General features: G+C 50.6%; 1 protein-coding gene across 1 annotated transcript; it reads right to left on the bottom strand.

Moving 5' to 3' along the window:
- Window positions 1–1080: 1080 nt before the first annotated feature.
- BTNL9 (butyrophilin like 9) lies at window positions 1081–24910 on the bottom strand. Its single transcript, XM_004043168.5, has 11 exons — window positions 24676–24910; window positions 19433–19564; window positions 14472–14816; window positions 12335–12616; window positions 9358–9477; window positions 9171–9203; window positions 8408–8428; window positions 7218–7238; window positions 6641–6667; window positions 4249–4275; window positions 1081–3389 (listed from the first exon to the last, which is right to left on the bottom strand). The coding sequence occupies exons 2-11, from the start codon at window positions 19539–19541 to the stop codon at window positions 2764–2766; spliced, it is 1611 nt and encodes a 536-aa protein (XP_004043216.4). The 5' UTR covers window positions 19542–19564; window positions 24676–24910; the 3' UTR covers window positions 1081–2763.
- Between the last annotated feature and the right edge of the window lie 38 nt (window positions 24911–24948).

Raw genomic sequence — 24948 nt, 5'->3', positions numbered from 1 at the left:
GCATCTGGTGATGTTAACTTTTGTCATTTGGCTAAGGTGGCGCCTGCCAGCCTCCTCCACTGTAAAGTTAATTGGTATGTGTTTTGTACTTATGAGTTAAGAAGTAATATTTTGAGACTCCTATTGTAGGGCAGAGCTTTCTCTTCTCTCCATGAATTTGTTTATGTATGTATGTATGTACGTATATCAGTGGGGAAATATACATATGGATTCCTATTTGATTCAGGGGTTCAAAATCCATTCTGACGTCTAAATCCATTCAACATGGCTCTTCTGTGCAACCTACTTCCTTATTTTCTGGTGTAGGATATTGTAGGCTCTCCTTGTATTTTCCCTGCCCCAGCCTTGGACTCAACCATTTCTCCAAGGAGACTTTATTCCTTTTACTGAAAATCGTACTAAAAACTAAGTTCTGGGTCTTGGTGTGCCCGTTGGGACTGGGGTGTTATTGTTGCTAAGCCTTCAAACAAGACAGAGCTGGGAACGATCTGCATGCACGCACACATATCTGTGTATCTGTCCACGTGTGTGCGTGCATTCCGTCTCTCTACGTACAGTAAAACCCACGCATTCACATTGATACCTCTCATTCCAGTCCACCTCAGAGTCACTCTCATCCTCTCCTTTCCCCTTTCTGTATTTCGTATTTCCCTTCACTGATAGAGAAACCCGACTCTCAGCACACTTAGTGAATTTTTTTATTTGCACACCCCCCTCTGGTACGTAACCAAACTCCCAGGCCTGTGGGGTGAAAGCTCATCCCCAGAGGTGTCCCTGCCCCATCCATTCCCATCCTGGTGCTAAAGGCCCTAGTAAAAATCTCAGTCCCCATGAAGAGGAAGAGAAAAGGAGAGGGAAAGAGGGAAGAAGGAGGAAAGACCAGTTAGAAAGCTTGGCTGCAGACCAGTCTCCCTTCCTCATTCCCCCTCTCAAACAAGACGGGCAAGGAAAGCTCTGCCTGGATTAAGGGGAAGGGGTGAGAGCCATATTTACTTACTCTGAAACAATGGCCTAGGAGATCGTCCAGCAGTTTCATTATAGCTCCTTTCAAATGAATGATTTTGAATATGAGTATTTAAAACAACAGTGTTTTCCCCTTTATTACAGAACTGATACATATACATTATTGAACATTAAAAAATACAAAGAAGACATTTTAAGAATGCAATTACCAAACATTTTCCCATCCAAAGATAATCACTTAGTTTTTTGGTGTATCCTTCTCCCCGCCACCCAACTCTTAGTTTGCAAAATTTCAAACCCACAGCAAAGCCACATTGATAATACAATGAACATCTGTCGACCAGTCACCTAGAGTCACCAAGTGTTGTCATTTTGCTACATTTGACTTGTCTCTTTCTTTATATTCATATGTTTTATATTTTTCCACTTAGTCACTGGAAATTCAGTGGCAGACACTGTGGTAATTAATATCTAAAAACTTCAGTATGTTTGCTAAGAATAAGAATGTTCTCCTACATAGCCACAGTACAAATGTCTCACTCTGAAAATGAAGCCGGGCACAGCGGCTCACACCTGTACACCCAGCATTTTGGGAAGCCCAGGTGGGAGGATTGCTTGAGCGCAGGAGTTTGAGACCAGCCTGGGTAACAAAGTGAGACCCCCGTCTGTATAACGCACTTAAAATTAGCTGGGCATGGTGTTGTGTGCTGAGGTGGGAGGATCACTTGGGCCCGGGAGGTTGAGGCTGCACTCCAGCCTGGCCGACAGAGAGACTGTCTTGGGGGTAGGGGGTGAAGAACACTTCTCCAATGATATCCTGTTCCTGTTTCATTTTCCCCAATTGTCAAACTAATAATGTCCTTGGTCCCATCATTGATGATGTTAAATTTAATCACTTGGATGATCTGGTAGATGTCTCCATTGTAAAGGTAACCTTTCCCCTTTCAAACTTATAAGTAGTGTATAAGGTTACTGCTTTGAGACTGGAAACAGCCTGTTCTCCAAAAGACTCTCACCAATAATTAGATTTCACCTCCAAAAGAAACCTTCCTGTTTCTCCTTTTTAAAAAGAAATTTGAGTATCAGCATGAACTCATGGATTATGTTTCTATTCAGTGTGTTATAATCTCTCCTGTCATTATTCATCCTGATGTTCAAATTGTCCCACAATTGGTCAGTGAGGCCCCTTCAGCCTGGCTCCCTACCCTTTTGCCGGGTTGCCGTCACGTTTTGAGCCCTTATTTTACTTTACCACACACAATGCTCCAGGCTCACCTTGAAATTTTTGCCCCGGCCCCAGAAGCAGCTGTTCCTCCGACTTCATTTTAATGGGAAATGGTATTTAAAACTAGGATCTGAGCCTTACTTAGGTGAACTCGTTGCTTACGAAGTGTTATTGCATCTCGACCTTTTTAGAGCTAGCAAACATATACAAAAAATATAAAACTATACAAATTAACTGATCCCTCTAATGCAGTCGCCAAAGTTTTCTCCCTTTTTTCTTCCATGCTGGCTTCTTTCGCACCGCCCACCGTGAGCATCCCGGCTCTCAGCGACGTGGATATATTTGTACTCCTTCGCTCAGTCCCACAATCCACAAACGAGCTTTGACTTGTCTCCTTTCCTTGAAGAAAATCGCATTACACATACACATCTACGTAGGCAAAGGTCTCTCTCTTTGTCCCCCTCGCTGACATTTTGGCTGGTGCACCTGCTCCCTTCAGACGGAGCAGGAGAGCAAAGCGCTGGCCTGGGATCCAGGGAGCCTCCCGGGGCCAGTCCTGCGGCCACGAGGGCGCCTCACCACCAGTCCAGGGCGGGGTCCGCGGGCTCATAGGGCTGTAGCCAGGTGTCACTGTCGTTCTCTTCGGGGACGCACGTCCCTCTAACCGGCAGCGGGCAGATGGTCAGGGGATCCGGATGTTCGCCGCCGTCGTGGGCCCTGGGCCTGAAGTACGCACAGAGCGCGCCCGAGAAGGTGTCGTGGAAGGTGAAGATGTGGGAGCCGTCGGACACGTTGAAGAAGGACAGCTTTCCGGCCTCGTAGTCCAGGAAGACGCCCAGGCGCCGCGGGGGCACGCGCAGGGTGAGCGCGACGCGGTGCGGGGCCAGGACGAAGTACTCGCAGCCGTTCCACAGCCCCAGCACCCAGTAGCCGGCCGCAGGGCTCAGGCGCGCAGGCCCCGCGCGCGGCACCGCGGCCAGGCAGGCGCCCAGGAACCAGCGGCTGCGGCGGCCCACGTGCACCTCCCAGTAGTGGCGGCCGGCGGAGAACCGCTCCAGGCTCAGCGCGCACGTCTGCTCCGAGAACCGCTGCGGGTGGCTAGGCGCCGGGGCTGGCGGCGCCCCGCGGGAAGACACGCTCTTGCCATCCTCCGACACCTGCAGGCTGGGGTGCGCCGAGGCCGGGTCCAGAGTCACATCCACTGCGCAGAGCCACAGCGTTAGTGCCCGCCCGGGACGGTCTGGGCCCCGTCCGTGTCTTCCCCAAGGCAGACAAACCTCTAGTTTCTCTTGGTGGAATAATCAAGGAAATGAACCCCTTACCCCGACCCTCACCCCTGCAAACCCCCTCCCCAGGACTGAAGTGGCATGTGTAAGTCACTCCTGAGTGTTTGATAGTGACAGGGAATCCTGTCCTTTCCTGAACTGGAAGGTCCCTGAATTCCATACCAGAGATAGCAAAGGAAGTAGGTTGGCGGGGAGGGAGCCACGTCCCGGTCAAGGGGAAGGACCTATGGGCTGGTTCTAGTTCCTGCTGGTGGGACCACCCTGTGTGACCTTGGCATAATCAGGAGAGCGCTGAGCGTCATTTTACAGAAATTTTGGATTTTTTTTTTTTTTTTTTTACATACAGTCCTTCAGAAAAGTTTTTAAAAGGATTTTAAAAGGACCTTTGAGATCATCTAGTCCAGTGCCCCACATTTCAACACCCCATCCCATTTGACAGATGGGAACCTAGGGGACCCCTTCGTCAGAGAATCTGGAAGGTTCATTACAGACTCTGCACTCTCGCCTGCAAATAGCCCCAAGCCAGATGGAAACAAACCTAGTGTAACCCCAAGGAGCGATGTGTTTGGGAGCTCACGTGTGCATGTGTGTGCATACACATGCAGGCATATGTGGCGTGTGGCGTGTTTGCAAGTGTGCGTGGGTGTCTTGTGTGTGCAGGCCCCATACTTGGCTCCTATAAAGCCCCGTCCTCTAATCTCAGATCTCTCCACCTCCCTTCTGTTTAAGATCCGGCCAAACCAAAACACAAATCAGTTTCCTGGCTTCAGTTACCTGCATATTTTTGGGCTGCTCTCCACTCTGAAACCAAACAGAGAAGGGGAAAAAAGTTCAGAAATCTCAATCAGTAACTCTGGAACCTTAACGAAGTCTCCAGATGTATGAGGGATGCATGCAGATCGAATGACCCCATTCCCACTGTGACAACTGGTTTGAATCCAGACTGGTCTTGGGGTTCACCATGTATTTTCCTGAGAAATTTTAGATTGAGTAGAGGCCTGTGTCATTGATGCCAGAGCTACGTGCAGGCTGAAATTCTGCTGGAAAAAGCAGGAGAGTGGAGCATGTAGGTAAAGAGACTCTATAAGCAGCGTAGGTAAAGAGACTCTATAAGCAGCCTGGATGCCCTGAGAGACAGAAGTGCAGCCTCAGCCTCTGACCCGCCAGGCTGTGCCCAGGAGGCCCAGCTGAGCCTGACAGGTCCCAAAGATGCCCTCTAGATGTCCTGTCTTTTCCTGACATGCCTCCATTCTTAATGTGAATCAATCTGAGTGGATTTCTGTTGTGTTTTATCTTGTTTTGTTTTGCAACAAAGATATCACCAAGTCACAAAAGCAAAAGCAAAAGCAACACAAGACGTTCTCAGAGCTCCAGATATTTACAGCAAGGCTTTGCTGCCCCGGTTTTGCATCAGGATAACTGGTGAAGCTTTAAACACCATAGCTCTTGTGTGGAATATCTTCAGTTCTACAAAGATGTTGATTTTCCCTAGTTTATCTGTAAGTTCAGAGTAATCCTATGTAAAACTCCTTTTGGATTTTTTGGGGAGATTTATGAATTTATCCTAAAATTTATATTTTAAAAATGTTCATTCACTTTAAAAAAGGAAGTGGAAATGGAGAAGGAAAACTTGTACTTTCAGCTACTACAAATGCCATAGCAGTAAAAACAATGATGTAATAGGTGGCCAATGGACAAACTCATATAGAGATGGGAATCCAATATGCATCAAAGGTGGTTCCCCACATCAGTGGCAACCCTGGAATGGTGGAGTAAATGGCGTTGGTAAGCCCAACTGACTATATGGAGAAAAATCACAGGATTCTCACCCAACACCTCATAAAATGGCAAATTTTAGAGGGATTAAAGATGCAAATATAACATAAAGAGAGTAGAAAGGTTTTTGTAGTTACATAAAGAAAAAAAAAATAGAAGAAAGTGTAAGAGAATCTTTGTGACCTAAGTGTGAGGAAGGTCTTCTTCAACAAAACTTCAAAAACACAAACCATAAAGTAAAAAGTTGATGGATTATGTTTTATCAAAATTAATAATTCCTTTTCAATAAGGGGAACTATGGACAAAGCTAATGGCAGATGGCACAACAGAAGAAGGAATCCACGATGTTTACCCACGAGGGATTAATCACACACACACACACACACACACACACACACAGAGATATAATATTCCTGTTAATAATAAAAGACAGCAATCCCATAAGAAAAATGGGTCAGTGATGTGAGCTGGCAATTTTCAGTAGAGGAAGTCCCCAGAGCCAACTAGCATATACAGAGATGCTCAATCTTCTCAGCATTCAGAGGGTGCAAACCTAAAGAACAATGAGCCATCACTTATCCCCACTGATTGGCAAACTTGGAATGCTGGTTCACATGAGATGTGGGCACATGGAATCTCACTGCATGGCTGGTGGCAGGATAACGACACTGCCTTCATGGGATCCCACTGTCCCCTTAGTGGACATACCCACCATGGGCCAGCAGTCCCCCTCCTAGTTATATACCCCAGAGAAATCTCCACACAGCGCCGTAAGGCAACACGTTTGAGACTATGCGTTCAGTGTTGTTGTGGAGTTAGAGGCAGCCTGGATACCTTCTCCAGGAGTGTGGCTGGCTAAAATGAAGCACTCTGCAGTAAGGAGGAAAAACAGACTGAATGCACACGAGTGGCAGCAATGGATATTAAAGCATGATGATGCATGGGAAAAGCAAGGAACATCACAGAACCATAAATGTCACTTACATGAACTAAGATGCATATGCATACATCGATATTCACATTTTGCAAGAATATATACAAAATATATACATTAGACTGTCTGCATTATGGGTGAATAGAGGGAGGTATGCAGAGAAGTATTTACATGTACAGCAACACACTCATGCCAGAACCATGAGTCTGAGTCTTGGAGGATGGGCACCAGGAGTCGAGGTAACTCTGATATGTAACCAGGATTGGAACTAGTGGTTTGCAGTACACTTAGTCCTCAGGACAGAGTATGACCTCTACCCAGTGACATAGATTAACACATGCTGTGTGAGGCCACAGAATGCAACCAGAATGAAGCCTGATTGGTTAATCAGGTGAGTTGGACTGGGGTGCTCAGATATAAATGAGGAAGAGTCAGAGAGAGATGGGTTCCACTCACCAGCCTGGCCTTCAGCCCGTCTCCAGTCTGAAGCAACCAAGGGAAAACAGGAAATTAGCACATCAGGACCTCAAGCTTCCCTGCTCACACATCACATCTTGCACCCACCCTGTTCCCCCCCACCACCACCCACATAGCCAGCAGGGGTCCTGCCTGGGCATCATACCTGGTTGGGAGATGAGAAGAAGATATATGGGGAATCATATGCAAAATGATGAATGAGGAGAAATAGTTCTTTTTTCTTTTCTTTTTTATTTTTTGAGACAGAGTCTCGCTCTGTCGCCCAGGCTGGAGTGCAGTGGCGCCATCTCGGCTCACTGCAAGCTCCGCTTCCCGGGTTCACGCCATTCTCCTGCCTCAGCCTCCCACGTAGCTGGGACTACAGGCGCCCACCACCACGCCGGGCTAATTTTTTTTGTATTTTTAGAAGAGACGGGGTTTCACTGTGTTAGCCAGGCTGGTCTCGATCTCCTGACCTCGTGATCCACCCGCCTCGGCCTCCCAAAGTGCTGGGATTACAGGCGTGAGCCACCGGGCCCGGCCCTGAGGAGAAATAGTTCTAAGAGGGGTCACTTACCAAGCTCTGTCTGAAGCTTTTCTGCAAGCAGAACAGACAAAGAAAACTTCAGCCTGCAGGTGGGTGGAACCGTCTTCCCAAGACAGGCCACTGGGAAGAGCTTCCTTAGTCTTAAGCCACTGCTAATCACAGCTTCATTTTTTTTTTTTTACAGCTTCCTCTTTGCCCCTTCATTGCCCTCAAAAAGAGGCCCATCTGCAGGACTCTTATGCCTCATCCTATCTTAGCTCAAAGGTGGAAATCTGCACACAGCCTAGAAGGGGAACCAGATCTTAGTACTGACAGGCCTCTTCCCAGGGTTCGGGTTGTTCCTTCTGCCTGAAATCACAAGCTTCCTGGGGCGGAGCTCCCACCTAAGTGCACTGAGGGCCGCCTACGTGAGCCTCACGGTCACTCACCGGGTGCGTTATCTGAAGGACTGGAAGGACATCACACCCAATTATTTCCCCAAATAATTACCAAGGACTCCAACATTTTGCTACTAAAAATGCATTCCTTTGATCTGTCCACCCAATGTCAAGCTCTTTCAAAAGTAAATGCTCCTGGGAGAAGCATTCATGCTATAGTGTTATGACTTACAATTCAGACTATAGCCTTAATGACTTATTAGGGCTATTTTTTTTTCATTCCCCTTGAAGGGCGAGGTAGACTGCCAGACAAGCTTTCCCAACCTTACAGTTTCATCTGAATTGCCTCCCAACCCCAACAGCATGATGGCCTTTTCCTCCATTCCCCCTCCCTTGGGTTCACTCTCTTCCTCTCTACAGAGACACATCCCACGGTTTCACGTCTCTGAGTCCCTCTGGGGAGAAAAGTGAATCTGAGAAATTATTTCCATTTTGGTGCAAATTAAAGGTGCTACCCTTCCTAGCACCATTTGCATTAAAAAGGATATTTTAAGAAGATGAACCGGAGACAGTAAACGTTTTATGATGAATTTTAACTTAATTGTCTAATTTGCAGGGGAGGAGCTGGCAGGGTCTGTCCAGAGGGTCTCGGGCAGCTGCACGGTGGCAGGCAGCCATCCTTTCAGCCCCTTAGCAAGGGAAGAGGTGGAGGCTCACAGGGATGGTTTAGAATTAGATAGTTGCCAGCCGCTGCCCAAAGGGAGCCCCTCCTCCCACTGCCCAGGCACAGGGTCCACCCCACCGGCTGACAGGCAGCACTGTGGCCCGGCACCCAGAACTTACCCAGCTCTGCAGTGAGCTTCTCTAGAGAAAAAGAAAAAAAAAAAGATGAAGAAAAGGGGAAAGACTCTCAGGTTGGGGAATGAGGCAGACAGAACAGATGGGTGAACACTGAGGCCTCACCTCCGATGCGGCACTCCCACCCGCGGTGCTCTGCGGGCCCAGGCTGGGCTCGAAGTGAGGCTCCAGGCGGGGGATGGGGAAGTGCGCACCCTTGGCTGCCCTTCTGCATAGGAGGGTGACCCAGCGCCCTCCCTCCTGCTAGTGTGAAAATCAGTGTCGGAGCCTTCCAAATCTATTAGCTCAGCGGAAACGTGAGGCCCCGGACACTGCCTCAGGTAACTCGGCTGTTTTCTCCGGTGCCTGACCGCCGCTTCCTGACCCTGTGTTGAGATGTTACGCATCAGCCCGGCTCCCTGTGCGTTATGAGAACCTGGACGAAATGGCGCTGGCGGCAGAGACCCTGGTCACTGTTCCCTCTGTACAGTGTGATGTGAAGCAAGCTCCGAGGGTGTAATCGATAGCAGCCGGTCAACCCTGACATCTGTGCACTAGCCTCTGCGGATAATGCAGCCGTTCAGCACCTCCGCTTTCGTCCATATGAACGATCTTCCCTCTTCCCCACCGGGGTCACCGATCCCCGTGCCCGGGTGGCCGCCCTGACACCTTGCACTGGAATAAACCCTCGTAACGGGACCCGCAGCCTTTAGATGACGGCGGGTTGGCACCTGGGGAGGTGGGTGCAGAACGCCCTGTCCCCGCTCACCTTGTCTCTTCTCCGCCTGCTTCTTCAGCTTTTCTGAAGGGAAAACGGGAGGGGAGAGGGCTGAGTGCGCGCCCCTGCCCCTTCCAGGCCGCCTTCCCGCGCCGCGTCCTGGGAGGAGGCGCCTCCGTGGCCCCGCGGTCCAGGACCGGCCGGGTGCCCCTCCCCGCCCCGCCGCCCGCGCCGGTACCTCGGCTTCTCCGCTGCTTCTGGAGGAAGCCCAGGGCCAGCGCCGCGAGGACCAACAGCAGCGGCGGCAGGGTCGCGACGAACGCGCTCTTCCACGGAGAGGCTCCGGGTACAAACACGTCTGGAAAACACCCGCAGGGGCCGTCTCGATCCAGGCGCCGCTGAACACCGAGAGGCGAGACCGGCCTGCCCGCCGCGTGCCGGGAAACCTCCCGAGGGACCTTCTCCGGGCGGCGAAGCTGCCGCGCCCACCGCAGCCGTCTGCGAAACGGGCGTGGAGCGGGAGCGCCGCGCGCTGGAGGTGGGAGCCGGGGTCGCGCGGGCCGGAGCGCGCGCAGCGGACGGGGCTCAGCGGAGGGGGCGGGGGCGAGCCGCAGCGTGTGCGGGAGGGAACCGCGCCCCAGCCCGGCTCGAGGCTTCTGCGGCCGCAGCGCCGCCCTCGCTCCGCGTCTTCGCGCTCTTGCCCCGCGTCCGCAGGCGGGAGGGCCCCAGGGGCTTGGCCGGCGGCGGATGTCCGGGGAGCTCCTGCTCGCACCCGCGCTGTCTAGTCCGCAAGTCGTCTCCTCGCTTGTTTGCAAACATCCGGCTTCTACCTCGGTTCTTACCACGCTTTTGGAAGAAGTGAGAACGAAACCACGTGCGCGTCCCTCCCGGCTCCCCAGGGAGCACCCGCCGCAGGCAGGACGTGGCCGGGGGCAGCACCGACAGCACCAGCCGGCGCAGGGACGCGCAGAACCCACTGGCCCTTCACAAACCCTGTGGCGGTTTAATAGAGTAACTTTCTGTCTGTGTCATCTAATTATTAGAAAATGGTGCCTTTATCTCAGATCTTTAAAAAATATTCTTTTTATCGTAGTAAAATATACGTAACAACCTTTCCCATCTTAACCATTTTTAAGTGTACAGTTCAGGGGCATTAAGTGCATTCACCATGTCGTGCAACCATCACCACCGCCCATCTCCAGAAGTTTCTTCATCTTTCAAAACTGAGACTCTGTACTTATTAAACAGTAATTCCTCTTCCCACGCCCAAGCCCCTGGCGCCCTCCGTATACTTCCATCCCTGAGGACTTGACTCCTCTAGGTAATCCCACATCAGTGGAATCAGACGGCATTTGTTCTGTGTGTCTGGCTTATAAGTGACATCAGTGGACTGTGGTTTTTAATTTTGTTTTTCTAGCAGTGCGTTTTTATTGTATGGTACAAAAACACTGGGTCACAATGGATTGGTCCTCACAACAGATGGTGTCTGAAGCAATGGCCTGGGGTCAAGGGCGAGGGCTCAGGGCGGACTGTCTCTCTGACCTGTGACCCTCCCCCTCGACCCTCTGGCCTCCTCGCTATTCTGCCAGCAGCCGGCAGTTTCCCTCCCAGGCCCCTGGCTTTGCCCTTCCCGCCACCAGCATGCCTTCCCAAAGGTATCCATGTGAGTCACGCCCTCTGTAGAGGGGTCCGTGCATGCAAACATTTACCCATCTAAACATTTTTATATAAACTTGTTTCATAATATCAATAATATAAATTAAGATTTATATTAAAAGCTAAAAAGAAAATATTGGGTTTTTCCTGGTGCAAAAAGAGGGACTCTTTCCTCTTCCCCTCTCTTAGTTCATTTTCCTTAGAAAATATATCAATTCTTTCTTTACAACCCAAGAATGTTTTTCTTAAGGGCCACTTGTTTGAAATGTAAATGTAAAAGAGAGAGCACCGCCGTGGAGATCCCTGTCTCATGGGAGTTTAGCTTAGCTGCGTGGCTCCAAGTTGTAACTACAGGCTTGCCCTAGACATATCACAAGCTTGATTTTTCCTTTGGTTAAAGACAGTTGGCTCACACAGATGGCCATCCCAATTCCCAGGGGATTTAGAACTGCTGTGGGAAGTGGTGTTGCCAGGTCCTCCTACTTGCAGACAAGTTATCATTTATCTTGAGAACATGTGTGCATTGGCTTGTATCTGACTGACTATATCAAAGGGGGAGTTTTTTTCTGTTATAATAAAATAGCTTTTGATTTGGACTCGTGTGAAAAATGGCCCGTATGTTGGGTTTGTCCTCAAAGTGTAAAACAATTAGAACCATGAACTTGAAACCCTTCGGTGGCTGCCTCATAAGAAGACTTTAATAATTACCTTGCCTTCAGCTCACTGCCTACACGCCCACTTCCTGGACGTGCCTTTTGTAATCTGTGGACATGCCTCACTACTTTCAGCCTGCTTCATTTTTCTCTACAGCACCTACCACCTTCTTCTTCTTTTTTTTTTTTTTTTTTTGAGACGGATTCTCGCTCTGTTGCCCAGGCTGGAGAGTGCAGATCTCGGCTCACTGCAACCTCTGCCCCCAGTTCAAGCGATTCTCCTGCCTCAGCCTCCCGAGTAGCTGGGATTACAGGCGCCTGCCACTATGCCAGGCTAATTTTTGTATTTTTAGTAGAGATGGGGATTCACCATCTTGGCCAGGCTGGTCTTGAACTCTTGACCTCGTGATCTACCCGCCTTGGCCTCCCAAAGTGCTGGGATTACAGGTGTGAGCCACCGCACCTGGCTGCACCTACCACCTTCTAACGTGATGTGACAGGATGCACTTCTTTTGCTTATTGTCTGTATCCCCCACTGGCATGGGGACCTGAGGGTAGGGACTGGGGTCGCGTTGTGGAAACTCAATACATACTGTTTGAGAGACAGCATTACGAATCTATTGGCTCCCATGATGCCTCTGATGAGCAGAGTTGATGGGTTTTAGTGTATGGCCTTAGGCACAGAAAGGCGGGCTCTCTGGGGCCTCTCTCATCGACCGTTTGGGTTCTCAGTAGCGTTCTTAGTGTGTTCCTAATATCCAAGGTGCTGACTTTTCAGGTGTCAAGGCCAACACACCCTATATGCATACAGGCACAGTACCATTGTGTCTTTATAGACTGCCTTTGGGCCAATGTGTATGTACACATGAGGACTAGGAAGATGGGTGTGAGCTAACAACCACTGACCTGCTATCTGGACCACGAACTCTTTCTTCTGGCTCAAGAGGAGATTCTGGATGGAGACGGACACGTTGCTGAGGGCTCCCTCTCGGACAACCACAGATGTTTCCAGACTGAACAGGCCCTGGGCATCCCAGACGATGGCTTCAAACTCTGGAGGCAGGCACTGTCCCTGGTGGTCTCTCCACTGAACCTTAGGCTTGGGGTACCAGCCACTGGATCTGAGCCTCAGCTGAATGCCTCCTTCCTTGAAGCCCTCAAGGGAGAGGTGAGGGTCTGAGCCCAGCGCTGGTGGAGGCAGGAGGAGTGGGAAAGGTCAGGCTCCTTCTGAGAAATCACTCATAACGTTCACGCCACTGTTCAGCATTTGCAGTCACCATAAAGCATCATGAAGTGTGACTGCTATTAAGACGTGTGTGGGCTTGATGCTCCCCACCCATGGACAGGAAATGACAGTCTAAATCAGTGGTAGCATGTGGGGACAGTAATACCCCTGAGGGACATTTGGAAATGTGAAGGGGGTCATTGGGTGGGGAAGGGCTCCTGGCATTTAATCATGTTAGGCAAGGGACAGTTTCCCTAGAATGAAGAATAGCAGCACCCTAAATTCTAATAATTAGAGTTGTGACTCTTCTCCTTCTCTTCAATTCCCCCAGAGCTCTAGTGCCTGCATTATACACACTCCCTTATCTCTCCATCCTTGTGGAACTAGCATTATATTTTGAGTATGCAAAACATTAATGTGGTTTAAATGCCAATGCTGTATAGAAATGTATATCAGGAAAAAAGCTCCATCCTTTCCTTGTCATCACACCTCACCCTCAGTGACCAATCTCATCAATTTCTAGTTTATCCTTCCTATGTTCCCTTTTGCAATGTTTCTCCTTCTTTCTTACAATGCAAGTGTATGTTATTGAACCTTGCATTTTACTTTTCTCTCTTAACAATACTAGAAATCACTCTGCATCCATTCAGAGACCACCTCATCATTGTTTCAGGTGCATAATACAGATTACTCCACTGGGTGGATAGAGCATACTCAGCTTTTATGCTTGGACATTTAGGTGGTTTCCACTATTTTGCAATTGTTTTTAAAAAGCTTTACAAAGATTAAACTCATACATATGCTTTTTTCATATTGGAGGTATCGGAGGTGGAGTAAGTTCCTGGAGGTGGGATTGCTGTGTCAGAGGGTAGCCACACAGCTAGTCCTCTTAAGTATTACCAAGTTTCCCTGTCCTGGAGGTTTCCAACTTTGAATTCCACTAACATAGTATAAGACAGCTTTCTTCTCCATAGCTCCATCAACAGTACATGGAAGAGCTTTTGAAATTTTGCTAGTCTGACAGTTAAAAAAAAATTGCATTTTGACATAGCTTTGATTTGCCTTTCTCTCACTATGAGTAATTTTGTTACTCATAATATATTATATATATTATTTTTATATTTTATATATTTATATATCCTATATTATATATATTATATAACTAATATAATTATATATTATATAACTATATAATATATAGCATACTATATATATGCATATATACGTATATATATGTGTATATACGTATATATATGTGTATATATATACACGTATATATACGTGTATATATATACACGTATATATATGTGTATATATATACACGTATATATATGTGTATATATATACACGTATATATACGTGTATATATATATATATTTCAAGACAGAGTTGTCACCCAGGCTGGAGTGCAGTGGCAATTCAAGCTCACTGCAGCCAGATCCTTCCACCTTACCCCCCTGAGTAGCTGGGACTACAGGCATGCACCACCACACCTGGCTAAGAGATGGGGTCTCCCTATGTTGCCTGGGCTGGTCTCGAACTCTGGGGCTCAAGTGATCTGCTTGCCTCGGTCTACCAAAGTGCTGGGATTACAGGCTTGAGCCACTGTACCCGGCCCTTTTCATATGTTTAAGGGCTATTTGTGTATTTTTTGGTGAACTGTTTGTTTTGTTTGTTCATTTGAGAATGGACCTATCCATCAGCTTTTACGTTTTTTAAAAATCACCGACATTCTTCTGTTCTCTGTGACTCCACCTCTACTTGGCAAAGCACCTGGATTTCCCTCTCCCCTGCAGGGCCTTAGGTCAGTCCACACACCTGCTACCTCCAGTTCCCAGAAAGCTTCGCCAGAGAAGTTGTCGGAGTGGAAGCGGCAGCCATATATGCCCTTGTCGGAGGGGACGATGCTGTGAAGCTGCAGGACCACGCTGCCATAGGCGATGTCGTCCTTGACCAACTTGGTCCTGTTCCGGAACGCCTGCATCTGCCTGCCAGGGAGCTCCTGCTGCTCCTGGTACAGGTGTACCACATTTAAGGTGTGGCTCTGGAACCAGCAGATCTCCATTTTCTGGGCATCCAGCTGTGGCCACAGGTGGCACAGGAACTCCACCTCCTCCCCGACGAGGGCCAGGATGGGATACTCAGGGCCTAGCACCTTGACCTCTAGGATGACAAGTCAGAACAGGCAAAAGCAACCCTCATCCAATTTTTAAAAAAGTTATCACACCCCTTTATAGCTGAGGAATCTACAGTAAACCATACAAACAAGAAAGGCGAGATACTCTACAGGACAACTGGCCTGGATCCTTGAACAAGTAATTTTTACGATAAAACGTTGAGTGCACGATTAAACAAATACACAGGTGACATCACAACCAGATTTGTGGTGCTGAGCTGGTAACTGGTTTCATCCAACCAGGTACAAATGTTATTTTGGGGACAATTATGTAAATATGACCAAGGCATTAAGTGAAATGGAATCTTTGATCAAAAAAGCAAGTATCAAAATAATCTGTAGAATATTATCTTAAGTAAAAAACATACGTGTTTGCATAAATGTGCAGAGAAAAATACCTGAAAGGAGACATCAAATTGCTGATGGTGATAATTTCTGCATGATGAGAATAGATATTTTCTCATTTTTGCTTGTCTGATTTTCCAAGTTTAAAAAATAATTCACATGTACAGCTTCTACAAAGGGTATCAAAAATCATCCATGAGGGCTCCCTGCTCCACAGGTTTTCTTATCAAAAGGCCAACCAAATCCTTCCTTTGAGACTCATTTGTTGGGATCTTTCATTTGATCACCCTCCTCTTTGACGGCTTCTTCATGGGGCCTCTCTGCTCCCTTTGGTCTGGTCTGTTGTCTGCAGTTCCCGTGAGAGTTGCTGCTCCTGCACAGTTCTTCCACACGCATGGTTCCCGGCCACCCCACAGGCACTCACTCTTCTCTCTGGCCTCTGTACCTCTCCTCTCCTTTCTTTCCAAGTTCAGCTAAAACTCCATCCCGAAGCTCTCTTGTCATGGACACCCCTGTCCTGCACTTGGCCCACAGGAAATGGAGGGACCTTCCTTTGTTCACACCATTTGAGGCACCTCATTGCCCACTGGGTGAGTATCCAATACCCTTCCTACAAGTTTCCCTCTCCAGGTTCTCTCCGGCTGTCTCTCTCCACACACCGATGTCTGACTGTTTCCTTGGGCACACCCTACCTCAGCTAATCCCCTACCTGTCAACTTCCTGGAGAATGTGCATCCTGTAAGCCTCTGCTCCAACTATATTCCCACTCTACGGCTCTCCTCAGCTTTCCGGGAACAAATCATTGCTCTTAGCTGTGCTCCCAAAGTCTTTGGACACAATTCTCTCTCTCTCTCTCTCTCTCTCTCTCTCTCTCTCTCTCTCTCTCTCTCCCTCTCTCTCTCGCTCTCTCTCTCTCGCTCTCTCTCTTTCTCTCAGCCATGGTCACATAAATGGACAGCCATTTATGCCACATCCACACCCCTCCCTTGACTACAGACTGCTGAAGACCTGGGCTATGTTGCAGTCACCTTGGTATTCCTGGTTTCCAGCCCGGGAAATTAGGAAATTACCTTTGAATTATTAGTTTGCACCCTCTGTTGGCTACATCTTTCATGAGAGAAGCTTTGCAAGGGGTAAAAGTAAAAACGTATATCAATGGGTTCAGCACAAACACAGGCCAGTGAGTTTCCTGGCACCGTCTTGCTCTGCTCCCTGCTATGCCTGTGGATTTCGGAGTGCTGGGAAGTGTGCAGGAGGTGTTGGGGGCTGGAGAGATGGTGGAGGAACACTGGGGGCTGGAGAGATGGTGGAGGAACACTACAGGCTGGGGAGATGGTGGAGGAGGTGTTGAGGGCTGGGGAGATGGTGGAGGAACACTACAGGCTGGGGAGATGGTGGAGGAGGTGTTGAGGGCTGGGGAGATGGTGGAGGAGCACTACACGCTGGGGAGATGGTGGAGGAGCACTACACGCTGGGGAGATGGTGGAGGAGGTGTTGAGGGCTGGGGAGATGGTGGAGGAACACTACAGGCTGGGGAGATGGTGGAGGAGGTGTTGGGGGCTGGGGAGATGGTGGAGGAGGTGTTGGGGGCTGGGGAGATGGTGGAGGAGGTGTTGGGGGCTGGGGAGATGGTGGAGGAGGTGTTGGGGGCTGGGGAGATGGTGGAGGAGGTGTTGGGGGCTGGGGAGATGGTGGAGGAGGTGTTGGGGGCTGGGGAGATGGTGGAGGAGGTGTTGAGGGCTGGGGAGATGGTGGAGGAACACTACAGGCTGGGGAGATGGTGGAGGAACACTACAGGCTGGGGAGATGGTGGAGGAACACTACAGGCTGGGGAGATGGTGGAGGAGGTGTTGAGGGCTGGGGAGATGGTGGAGGAACACTACAGGCTGGGGAGATGGTGGAGGAGGTGTTGAGGGCTGGGGAGATGGTGGAGGAACACTACAGGCTGGGGAGATGGTGGAGGAGGTGTTGGGGGCTGGGGAGATGGTGGAGGAGGTGTTGAGGGCTGGGGAGATGGTGGAGGAGGTGTTGGGGGCTGGGGAGATGGTGGAGGAGGTGTTGAGGGCTGGGGAGATGGTGGAGGAACACTACAGGCTGGGGAGATGGTGGAGGAGGTGTTGGGGGCTGGGGAGATGGTGGAGGAGGTGTTGAGGGCTGGGGAGATGGTGGAGGAACACTACAGGCTGGGGAGATGGTGGAGGAGGTGTTGAGGGCTGGGGAGATGGTGGAGGAACACTACAGGCTGGGGAGATGGTGGAGGAGGTGTTGAGGGCTGGGGAGATGGTGGAGGAGGTGTTGGGGGCTGGGGAGATGGTGGAGGAACACTATGGGCTGGGGAGATGGTGGAGGAGGTGTTGGGGGCTGGGGAGATGGTGGAGGAACACTATGGGCTGGGGAGATGGTGGAGGAGGTGTTGGGGGCTGGGGAGATGGTGGAGGAGGTGTTGGGGGCTGGGGAGATGGTGGAGGAACACTATGGGCTGGGGAGATGGTGGAGGAGGTGTTGGGGGCTGGGGAGATGGTGGAGGAGGTGTTGGGGGCTGGGGAGATGGTGGAGGAACACTACACGCTGGGGAGATGGTGGAGGAGGTGTTGGGGGCTGGGGAGATGGTGGAGGAGGTGTTGAGGGCTGGGGAGATGGTGCAGGAGGTGTTGGGGGCTGGGGAGATGGTGGAGGAACACTACAGGCTGGGGAGATGGTGGAGGAGGTGTTGAGGGCTGGGGAGATGGTGGAGGAGCACTACACGCTGGGGAGATGGTGGAGGAGCACTACACGCTGGGGAGATGGTGGAGGAGGTGTTGAGGGCTGGGGAGATGGTGGAGGAGGTGTTGGGGGCTGGGGAGATGGTGGAGGAACACTATGGGCTGGGGAGATGGTGGAGGAGGTGTTGGGGGCTGGGGAGATGGTGGAGGAGGTGTTGGGGGCTGGGGAGATGGTGGAGGAACACTACAGGCTGGGGAGATGGTGGAGGAGGTGTTGGGGGCTGGGGAGATGGTGGAGGAGGTGTTGGGGGCTGGGGAGATGGTGGAGGAGGTGTCGGGGGCTGGGGAGATGGTGGAGGAACACTATGGGCTGGGGAGATGGTGGAGGAGGTGTTGAGGGCTGGGGAGATGGTGGAGGAATACTACAGGCTGGGGAGATGGTGGAGGAGGTGTTGGGGGCTGGGGAGATGGTGGAGGAGGTGTTGGGGGCTGGGGAGATGGTGGAGGAGGTGTTGGGGGCTGGGGAGATGGTGGAGGAGGTGTTGAGGGCTGGGGAGATGGTGGAGGAGCACTACACGCTGGGGAGATGGTGGAGGAGCACTACACGCTGGGGAGATGGTGGAGGAGGTGTTGAGGGCTGGGGAGATGGTGGAGGAGGTGTTGGGGGCTGGGGAGATGGTGGAGGAGGTGTTGGGGGCTGGGGAGATGGTGGAGGAACACTACAGGCTGGGGAGATGGTGGAGGAGGTGTTGAGGGCTGGGGAGATGGTGGAGGAGGTGTTGAGGGCTGGGGAGATGGTGGAGGAACACTACAGGCTGGGGAGATGGTGGAGGAGGTGTTGGGGGCTGGGGAGATGGTGGAGGAGGTGTTGGGGGCTGGGGAGATGGTGGAGGAGGTGTTGGGGGCTGGGGAGATGGTGGAGGAGGTGTTGGGGGCTGGGGAGATGGTGGAGGAGGTGTTGGGGGCTGGGGAGATGGTGGAGGAGGTGTTGGGGGCTGGGGAGATGGTGGAGGAGGTGTTGGGGGCTGGGGAGATGGTGGAGGAGGTGTTGGGGGCTGGGGAGATGGTGGAGGAGGTGTTGGGGGCTGGGGAGATGGTGGAGGAGGTGTTGGGGGCTGGGGAGATGGTGGAGGAGGTGTTGAGGGCTGGGGAGATGGTGGAGGAACACTATGGGCTGGGGAGATGGTGGAGGAGGTGTTGGGGGCTGGGGAGATGGTGGAGGAGGTGTCGGGGGCTGCGGAGATGGTGGAGGAACACTATGGGCTGGGGAGATGGTGGAGGAGGTGTTGGGGGCTGGGGAGATGGTGGAGGAGGTGTTGGGGGCTGGGGAGATGGTGGAGGAGGTGTCGGGGGCTGGGGAGATGGTGGAGGAACATCACTACAGGCTGGGTAATGCTTGGGGTAGTGGCTCTTTAACAACCAGGATGGAAGTCTTTTTTGTATTTTAGCATCTGGCACGCCCTGGTAGTGTGCTAAGATCGTAGCCCTGGGGAGCACCTGGCAGGAGGGGTGGCGTTCACATCCTGGCCAGCTAGGCTGCAGATCAGACACAATACCTGAGCTCGGCTCCCCAGGCTGAAGGAGGAGGAGGTGCATGAGGAAGACAAGACTGCTGGTCAGAGATACTGGCTTCAAGGAGTCCAGGGAGACTGGGAGATCCACCATCTCTTGTCAGCAGTGGGGGCCACCTGGAGAGGGACAAAGGGATGCTGGAGTGACGTGCAAAGGTAGGGGGAGCTGGAACTCACTCCATCAGACCTGAAGTCTGTTGTGGCCTCAGTTATTTTTGTCTAGTTCTCAAATTCCTTACAAGCCTCAGCGCTTGGCTTCTTCCATGGCCAGAGGGGAGAGCTGCTTCTAATTTTCCCAAGGGACACTGTTAATGGCATCCGTGGCCTTGCCCAGGTTCACAGAGCTGCAAGGGGACGAGGCTGAAGGATCCCAGAGGAAGCAGCTTCTGTGCTGCTTATTGTTTAGAGCCAGGAATAGAGCCACACAATGTGTGGGGGCTCAGCGCCCCCCCTTTTCTGGGCTTAGTGACTTTCCTCAAACAAAGGGCAATCTCTGAAGATCTCAGATGCATTTTCATTCTTCCTGCCTCACCACCACCAACCCAACCTTCGTCCCACTTCCCTTTGGTCTGGAACATCGAGTCTGCAAAACAGAGGAACAAACACAGCGTTCTGCTCTCTCAGAAGTGGAGTGCATGCACGTGGCTGCCTGCCAGCCTCAATGACATCCTAGGACACTCTTCTCCAGGCCTGGGACCTCAAGTTGTGCCTTCAGGAGGCCAGCTGGTAACTGTCTCTGTGTTGATAGCATCTTCGGGGCCACAGTGATGGAGTCATCCCATCTAGCCACCCCTTCCTCATCTATGACCCAGGAGGCCCAGACCCAGCCCAGACAAGGGCTACCCCTCACTCCTGATGCTCTGCTCCCTTGGGACCCACTAATGACTCACGGCCAGAGAGTGTGCTGCTGCCAATGAGTCTCTGGAGATACACAAAACTCTCCATATTTCTCTTGCATTTAGTTCTGCAAGATTTTAGGCAGATTTTGTCATTGGCTGGACCGAAATCTCTGCCTGAACCATGGAAGAAACCAATGCCCACTCCCATGGGTTGCTGGGAGCTCTTGAAATCAAAGTCAGCACCTCCCTTCCCCTCTGCCTTCCCAACGTCCACGCACTGTCTTCATCCTGGGACTGCACCCCTTGCCTTTCACTTCATCACAGTGCCCTTGTTGGGGAAGGCCACGGTGGGATCCTCTCTCCAACCCTCTCTGTCTCCCCGTCGGCCCCCACAGCTTGGCTTTTCTTCTGAGACCTTGGCATGGCAGGTGTTTCTGGTGTCCTGTGGCCACAGGGCACTGGCCACACTGTCAGCAACACCATCAGCAGGTGTGCAGGAAGGACTTTCAAAGCTGCTGGGCCATGCAGAGGCAGAAGGATCAGAGGAGGTGTGCAGGGTGAGTTAATGAGGTGGTAGAGGCTCCCCAGGGACCCTTAGGCTGGGAGGGACCCAGACAGGCAGGAATACAAGGGAGGAGGGGTGGCCTGTGAGGCGCGTGGGCTGATGGCCCTGTCTCCTAGAGCTAAAATTGAGAGGACAAACAGAGGACAGGTTGGGACAGCTCCAGGTGTGTTTCAAGAAGGTTCAAGGACAGGAGGTGGGGTCCCCCCGAAGCGGGGCCGTGTTGACACCTCTCAGTTATTGGAACACGATTCACACAATAACCAGCACGGGCAGAGGCCTCGGGCAGGGTCCAGGCCCTGGCTGGACAGTCCAGACTCTCAACCTCTGTGGCTACTGGTGGAAGCCTCTCTGCAACAGGTGGGGAAGCTGGCAAGGAAGGGTTCCAGCAAAGGGGTCTACACTGGTCATGCACCTTCTCACCCTCTCTTCTGTTCCCTTCTCTTTTCCTTTATACTTCAGTCTTTTCTTCTGGATTCTAGACACAGGTTAGAGCCCCATGACAGCAAAGCCAGGAGGGGCACGTCAGTGTTCAGCTAGTACCTTCCAAAACCAAGAGGGCTCAGGGTGTGTTTATGCATCCATTCGGATGGGTTGGGTTCTGGGGAATTAGTCGAGGGTGTGTTAGGTTGTGACACAGGTCTGCTCATAAGGTGGTAATGGGGCGCGAGACAGCTCCCACAGCTGGCCTCCTCACAGAAGGAGCACTCACTCCAATTTCCCTGGACTGGGGGCAGGCTGCCACCTCCTGGGGACAGGGGATTGGGGCAGGATGTTCCAGAACCGTGGAAGTGCTAGAGGGACCTCAGTTCTCTGTTGTGATACACCCGTGTGATTCCCATCATGGAATCTTCAGGGGAGGAGGATTGTAGACACACACACACACACACACACACACAGACACACACACATGCACACACACAGACACACACACATGCACACACACACAGACACACACATACACACACACATAGACACACACAGACACACATAGACACACACACAGACACACACACATGCACACACACACAGACACACACATAGACACACACACAGACACATACACACACATAGACACACACACACGTGCTGACAGTAATAAAAACTAACATGCATTGGGTACTTCCTATCTATCAAGCACTTATCTATACCTCAGTATTATTATTTTTATTATTATTATTACTAATAGGTCCAAATTATAGATAAGGAAATGGAGGCCCAGGAGCTGAGTGACTTGCTCCTGCACACAGTGGGTGAGTGGTGGGGTGGGGTTCCACCCACTGTCTGGTTCCAGAGCCTCGCTCTGCACTTCTCGAATTCAGATTCCTCACCAGCTACGTCGTGTGTCTGGGGACACCCTTCAGTCACTCCTGTTACCCAAAACCATGACCGTCTCAGGAACCAGCTGGCCACAGACCAAACACTGACCCTAACCTGCCATCACACAGAGGCACCGAAGAAGCGACCAGCCTACATGGTGCCAGCCACAAAACCAGCCAACCAACCAACTAATGAATACAAAGTTTAAAATCCCGCTGCCAGATAAAACAACTTAAAACTGAGGTCTGCCTAAGACTTTGTCAAGAGCATCTTCTCAGCCAGGAGGAACAGGTACCTGGTCCCTTTGCTCCCAACACTCAAGGGTATCATCTTGAAAGCCTTTAGCAGAGAGAGATGGTCTGGCAGCTTCCTGAAGGGAAAAGTCAGTGGCTCCTGAACAGCACCCTCCTCGTTTGCTGCTGCGCGTCTGCCCTTTCTGACCTCACTCTCCAGGGTGCTCAATCCTTACTTGACGCGCAAGTCCCCTCCTCGAAGGAAACACTTTCCACTCTCTGCTATTTTGATTACAGTGTAAATTGATTTCAGGTTGTTCCTGGTGAGGACGTTTTGCCTGGGGAAGGAGTAAGGGACTGGACGCATCGGATATTTGGGGAAAATGAAAAACCCAGTGTGTGCAAGGACCACAAAGGGATCCTCCAGCTGGAGCTGAGCTCTGCCGGCGGGCACGTGCTGCTTGTCCTCCCAGGAGCCCCGGACTGCTCCCTCCGGAAGGCACAGGGAGAAATAAGGGGTCCTGAGAAATGTCACTGCCTGCACCCAGCAAAAGCCCATTTCTTTCTTCTCCTTCTCTTTTTATTTTTCTTTTCTTCTTGCTCTCTCACTGCCCCCAGCCCGCCCCACTCCTGTTCTCTCCTCCTGCACCTGCAATTCCTAAACAACCCTGACGTTATTCTGATTTCCAGTCCCTCAGTCTTGAGTCTGTCTTTAGAGATGAGTACTTTTTGCTTTGCTACTGTTATTTTTTAGATAATTTGTTGTTAAATAAAGAATTTTAAAGCAAAATGCAGTGGGACAGATGTCAAAGGCAAGTTGAAAACATAATTTCTGTCAAATACTATTCTGGATTTCCTAAGATTAGGCACAAGAAAAGCGTCAAATGAAAAGGTACTTACTCAAACTAAGTCTTTTTAAAAAGTCTGTATTTGAAACGAAAACAACTTTTCACTAAAAATATAAATCATTCTTATTACAGGAAAACCATAATTTAAGAGACTGAGAAAAAAGGTTTTTGATTCACAAATAAACAGCATCTCCCTAATACACTTAGGAATGTTTGTTTTTAATCAGTGACTTAAAAATCACTGCTTCCACCTGACAAACTCACGCAAATCACTATGGATTGGTGTCCTCTGAGCCACCCTGAAGCATCCCATTTTTCTCTACACATGTCCTTTTCTCCAACTTTCAGCAAAGCAAGAATGGAGAAAAAGAGGATTAGAAGGAACTTCAGTTGGTTCCCTAGTGAATAACTTAACAAAATAAAACCTGCTTTTCCATTTGTATTACACATTCACAATCTCTCACTCTTACTTGCTATATTGGCGTATTTCAGATTCTGTCCACACATATAATTATTTACCTGAACTTAACACTATCTTCCTGACAAAAAAGTAAATCTCCCAAGGACATCTCCGAACCTGGCGGTGTCCACGGGCCACGTCCTCCCACAGGACTCCCTCGCCTGCTATGCAGCTGTTGGTGTCCTGAGTGATCCCAGTGTTTCCATGGGGGCAGAGCAAAACCTTGGGGATTCTCTAACATAATTTTAAGACTACGTTTCACACTTAAATGACCACATTATGAAACCTGGCAGGAAAATCCATGTTATTAATAAATGCCATGTCTCTTGCTCTCCCAAACACAGGAAGCATTTGTTGCTCTGCATGTGTCTGCAGAGACTGTGGGGTCCCAGAGTGGAAAACTTCTCTAGTAACAAAGTACGGAAATTATCCCTGGAGTATAGTCTTTGCTTTGCTACTTCTGTAAGCTGTGTAACTGGTGAATTTTGCCTGTCTCCTGTCCTCCACTCCCCAAGCTGCAAGTCCACAGGTGTCAGTGGGGCCTTGGCCCTCTCCCACCAGCCTCCCCGACACCCCCTGCAATGCCCTTCCCCCCGGCAGACCCCAGCTAGTGCTCACTGCCTGCACTGGTTTGATTTCGATAGGTCCACAAGAGGATTGCCACCCTCTTAGTCTCTAAGGAAGATGGACTGCCCCAAGAAGGGAACTGCAATGAGGCTTGAAACCTTTTTCATCTGGTAGGGGCAATGGGATGTATCAGGATCCTGCCTCCTGAGATGGGGCCCACCTAAACGGGCGTGGACATCTCCTCTTGGCCACACTCGAAACATCCCATGCTGCGGCCAAGCTCGGATAATAAAATAGTGCCACTAATTGTACGCCCTCCCAAAGCCTCCCACCTTCATTTTCTGATTGCCGTTTCTGAAAGATGGAGGTGTAGGCAGCTGTTGAGAATGAGCCACTTACCTGGCAGGTAGCAGCAAAAGGTCTGAAATGGCAGATGAGTCCTGGTGATCTCACCTCCTCTGCAAAGGGTGATGATTGCTGTAAAGTGTCTTGGTCCCAGATGCTAAGATTCCCTCGACATGGACTCGCAGCTGAGCTCCAGAGGCCAGGGCCGTGTGACAGAATTATTTATCCATCTTCCACCCTAAGATATATGCTGTTTGCTCTGCCCTTGGCTATGAAAACCAAGATGGATAGAACAAAAGAAGGAAGTCGTCACATCCTGTCTCTGAG

This window comes from Gorilla gorilla, chromosome 4, assembly GCF_029281585.2.
Source record: "Gorilla gorilla gorilla isolate KB3781 chromosome 4, NHGRI_mGorGor1-v2.1_pri, whole genome shotgun sequence".
In the NCBI taxonomy this organism is placed as follows: Eukaryota; Metazoa; Chordata; class Mammalia; order Primates; family Hominidae; genus Gorilla; species Gorilla gorilla.
Note: the sequence above shows the minus strand (reverse complement) of the source record. Positions and strands in the feature narration are given on the sequence as shown.

What these genes read in the sequence shown, in the direction of transcription:
- BTNL9 (XM_004043168.5), bottom strand. Translation starts at nt 19,541, where the DNA reads ATGGTGGATCTCCCAGTCTCCCTGGACTCCTTGAAGCCAGTATCTCTG. An exon ending in GCAGGCGGAGAAGAGACAAG is followed by an intron (nt 8,429 to 9,170) that starts GTGAGCGGGGAC and finishes CTTTTTCTCTAG; the next exon opens with AGAAGCTCACTGCAGAGCTG. An exon ending in ACGGGCTGAAGGCCAGGCTG is followed by an intron (nt 4,276 to 6,640) that starts GTGAGTGGAACC and finishes GTTTGGTTTCAG; the next exon opens with AGTGGAGAGCAGCCCAAAAA.